Source organism: Nanorana parkeri, unplaced genomic scaffold (assembly GCF_000935625.1).
Source record: "Nanorana parkeri isolate BGI_ZX_2015 unplaced genomic scaffold, ASM93562v1 scaffold2, whole genome shotgun sequence".
NCBI lineage: Eukaryota > Metazoa > Chordata > Amphibia > Anura > Dicroglossidae > Nanorana > Nanorana parkeri.
Window position 1 is genome coordinate 3,533,215 of NW_017306270.1, and position 4,492 is coordinate 3,537,706.

General features: G+C 49.0%; 1 protein-coding gene across 1 annotated transcript in view; it reads left to right on the forward strand.

Annotated features, from left to right (window-relative positions):
* Positions 1 to 561: 561 nt before the first annotated feature.
* BCCIP (BRCA2 and CDKN1A interacting protein) overlaps positions 562 to 4,492 on the forward strand; it is a 21,654-nt gene continuing 17,723 nt past the window's right edge. The window contains exon 1 of the mRNA XM_018562220.1: positions 562 to 681. Coding sequence (XP_018417722.1) covers positions 562 to 681 — 120 coding nt within the window. The remainder of the gene's footprint in view (positions 682 to 4,492) is intronic.

Consider the following 4,492-nt stretch of genomic DNA (forward strand, 5'->3'; position numbering starts at 1 on the left):
ACTGGCACGGGAGGGGGTGGCAGTCAGAGTTTTGAGCAGGCTTAGGTGAGCTGGGTTCACACCAAACTCAGGCTCATCTCTAGTGACAGGTTCTCTTTAACATTTACAGGTGGCCAGCAATGGCAGCCCCTGTACTTCTCTTATGACTGGGTCACTTTAAGTAACAATGAACTGCAGTCAGCTCCGCCCCTTTTGTACGGATACAATGTATAGAGATAAATATATGAAGTTCTATCAGGAGATACAACGTAACCAGCCTGCCCACTCACCATACAGCGGACATGACACGGCCTCCTTATGTCTATCACACGGGGGTGGCCGCGATCTCTATTACCAGGACAGCCCTCGTCCTATCCGGATATAAGACCAGCTCTGTACCTCGGAATGATTTATCAACCCGTTATTATTTTATTATACCGGAAGTGTAGAGGACACAGAGAAGCCGAGCAGATAAGCCCGTCCGGGCTCCAGGAACACCCCCCAGCCATAAGATGGTAGCGTCCAAGGCACTTCCTATTTACTTCCGCCACATGCACGCCGGGCCTGAAGGAAGGAGACAGCATGGCATCCAGCGCGAAGAGGAGAGCCGTGGAGGATGAGGCGATGGCGGGGGACGAAGAGGATGACGACTCTGACATCAGTGAGGATGAGGATTCTGAGCAGGACGAGGATCTAGATGAGGTGAGCTCAGCTCTCACAAACACAGGGCCTGTCGCTGCTTCCTATAGGGGGGGCATATAAGGATCAGCATGTCCTGACAGCTCTTGGGATGGCCTGCTGAGACTTGTAGTTCCCCAGGTACTTGATAGGTGCGGGGTATTCCAGCTAGGCCTGGTCAGTGTGGACCTGGATCACTTTGTGTATACTTGTCTGGATGTGTCTCTACACTAGCTGGCAGCTTATGTATTTATGTGACTGCAGATTTATCTGTGTATATTACTAGCAAAAGGTCAGTAATTATCAATGTAGTTCAAGGGGGAGGGGGCATTAGACAGTGGCAGGGTGTATACTGTATAGTAGAGGTCTGGAGTGTAGATTGTACTGTACACTAGGGTAAGTCCCTGATCACCAATGTCACGGGAAGGGGATTGAGGGTAAATCCAACATTTTGGTTTGTCGCCAGGGCAGGATTAGAGGCAACATCTTCCAATAGGTGGACATTTGTGCATTGACAGCTGTCTAAGAGGAGATCTCCCTCACATTGGAAAGATATCCTCTCACTTCCTGTTGAGTCTACAGGACAGGAAATAAAGGAAAATCTCCCTAATGAGAGGGGAAGTCTTTGCTGGCTCCATCACTTTGCCTGGCATATCTGGGACTGATCTTGGATATCAGCCAGGCCAAGGAGTTCATCTTGTCAGGGAAAACTGCAGGAATACATCTTCAGGTTTGACTGGTGTATACTCACAGGTGTTCGTCAATTTACCACTGCATGCCAGTTTTGGGTCTCATGGCATCAGTCTTCAACAAGAACTCTCACAGCAGGACATTACAGGGTGAGATCCAGTTGCAGCGGAACAGGTCACCTCTGTCTCTGGACAGTGAGATCTTGGTAAGTCAGTAGAGGAAGCCATCTCTAATTTGTTGGCTCCCCTCTCCTCTGCTGCTAGCCAGGAAGTTTTCTCCCTCTTAGCTGGAACACAATAATGTCATACACCAGCTTGCAGGGCTGGGGAGGAGAACTGGGCCTCTGGTCCACTCTGGGTATTTGGAGTCTTGAGGAGTCCCTGCTTCCCTTTTAATGTGCTGTGGTGCAACTTCAAATCCCATGAGGCATGGCAAGATTCTCACTGCCACAGACATGACTCCCGGAGAGAGAAGCATCATGGGAATGATAGTTTCACCTAGAGCTGCAGCTAACGATTATTTTCAAAATCGATTAGTTAGCCGATTATTAAGTTCACCACAGCTGGAGGGCCGGAGTTTGACTTCCTTTGATATAGATCATCAGGGAGGGACCAAGAGAGTGGCAGCAGCAGTGGAAGGATCCCACATCTTGCGTTGGGCAGAGAGTCATGAGCCGGCTCTGTCTACAGTACATATATTAGGGGTAGGAAATTGGATGACTTGCCCTCTCTACCTTATACAAACCTTTTTCAACGGAGAGCGTCCGCATCACAGGGGCCTTTCAAAAAATCTTCCTTCAATGGGCAATGCCAGATGTCTATGGAGCCACACTAGAAGTATCTCCTGGCCTTCGTCCAGCGTGGGGTGGTGCAGCAATTGGCCTTGTGCACCTTTTAGGGGTTAGTTGCCAGCTCTGACAGTCTTATTTAAGCAACCTCTGGCATCGCTGCACTTGTCCACATGTTTCTCCATGGTGTAATGCACCTCATCACTTTGGTTGTGCCACCATTGTTGACATGGGACCTTAACCTGGTTTTGTTGGTGTTATAATAACCACCTTCCAGGGATATTAGGGAGATTCAGTGGCTAACACTCTCTCAGAAGGTGTTGCCATCACTTCGATATGTAGAACCTGAGAGCTGGTGGCATTGTCTTGCAAGCCTCCATTTGTAGTCCTTTATAAGGTAAAGTTATCCTGCATCCAAGACTCTTTCCTTTAAAGTGGTATCAGCCTTGCATTTGAATGAAGACATGGGGGGCAATTTATGAAAACTGGAGCAGCCCGAATCTGGAGCAGTTGCCCATGGCAACCAATCGGCCTCTCTTTTAGTTGAACTGAAGGAAATTGCCTTAATGTTCTTTAGATGTAGTCAGGACAGTTGCGTGTGTTTGAATGCCACGTCTGGCTTTTTAGGTCAGATTCCCTTTTCCTGGTTGAAGTTCCCTTTCCTGGTTACAGCGCACTCTACAAGATCGCTGAGTGCATTCTAGGCTCACTGCCATGAAGCATCAATTTTTCAGATTTGCAAGGCACCCACGTGATTGCCAGTTCATACATTCAGCAGGTTTTACAAGGTGAATGTGGCAGCATCAGCTGATTCCAGATTTTGAAGGTGGAAGTCTGACTTGTCCGTACCGTTTTCATCTGGTTTTCCATTTTAATTTTTCCCACCCTGTGGTGGCAATGCTTTTGGACATCCCAATGAGTGATTATCTAAAGCAGAACTGTGTCCTCCAATGAAGTAAAGAGAATTTGGTCTCACCATAAAATCCTTTTCTCTGTGTTCTTTTGCACTGAGCTTCTTCCACATTGTTGGGGGTCTTGGCCTGCAACAGGGATTACCCCCGGGCTGTTTCTTCTTTTATTTTTTGCTGTACCTAGAGTGCTCCTCCTGCAGGTGACACTATACCATTAGGGGATTATCTGAAGCAAAACTGTGTCCTCCACTGGACACTGAGAACAGGATTTTATGGTGAGAACAAAAAAAATCCTATTTTTCGGGAGGCGGTCACCAGTGGTTGCCTGCACATTTCTCTGAGCACAGATTTTATTTGTATCAAATGGCAACTTTTTGTTCACTGATATTAAGGGGCTAAACTACACAAAGCTGTATTTATTTATTATTACAAGGATTTATATAGCGCCAACAATTCACACAGCGCTTTACACACTACACGTTCATATCGGTCCCTGCCCTCGAGGAGGTGATGATCTAAGGTCCCTATTGTACACGCACATAAGGCCAATTTAGACAGGAGCCAATTAACCGTCCAACATGCCTTTGGAGCGTGGGAGGAAACCAGAGTACCCAGGGGAGACCCACGTAAGCACAAGGAGACAACCAGAGTACCCAGAGGATACCCATGTAAGCACAGGGAGAAGAGGGAGGAAACCAGAGTACCCAGAGGAAACGCACATAAGCACAGGGGGAAGAGGGAGGTACCCAGAGGTTACCCATGTAAGCATAGGGAGAAGAGGGAGGAAACCAGAGTACCCAGAGGAAACCCACGTAAGTACAGGGAGAAGAGGGAGGAAACCAGACTACCCAGAGGATACCCACGTAAGCACAGGGAGAAGAGGGAGACAACCAGACTACCCAGAGGATACCCATGTAAGCACAGGGGAAGAGGGAGGAAACCAGAGTACCCAGAGGAAACCCACGTAAGCACAGGGAGAAGAGGGAGACAACCAGAGTACCCAGAGGAAACCCACGTAAGCACAGGGAGAAGAGGGAGACAACCAGAGTACCCAGAGGAAACCCACGTAAGTACAGGGAGAAGAGGGAGGAAACCAGACTACCCAGAGGATACCCACGTAAGCACAGGGAGAAGAGGGAGGAAACCAGAGTACCCAGAGGAAACCCACGTAAGCACAGGGAGAAGAGGGAGGAAACCAGAGTACCCAAAGGGGACCCTCACAACAGGGGCATCCCGAGACCGGGTGTCACCCAGGGCCGATATCAGGTGACAGGGAGGGGACGTTTACCCGACGGGATAAGGTATACCACCGGCTCCCCTCCTCTGTCCTGAAACTGTAGGGCTCTTGGTCTGTAACCAAGTGCCCGAATTTTCAGAGGGGGTGACACCAAGATAACTGTCAGTCATTTTAGTGTCTTGTGCCCCCCCCCCCCCCTCCCCCACCTCC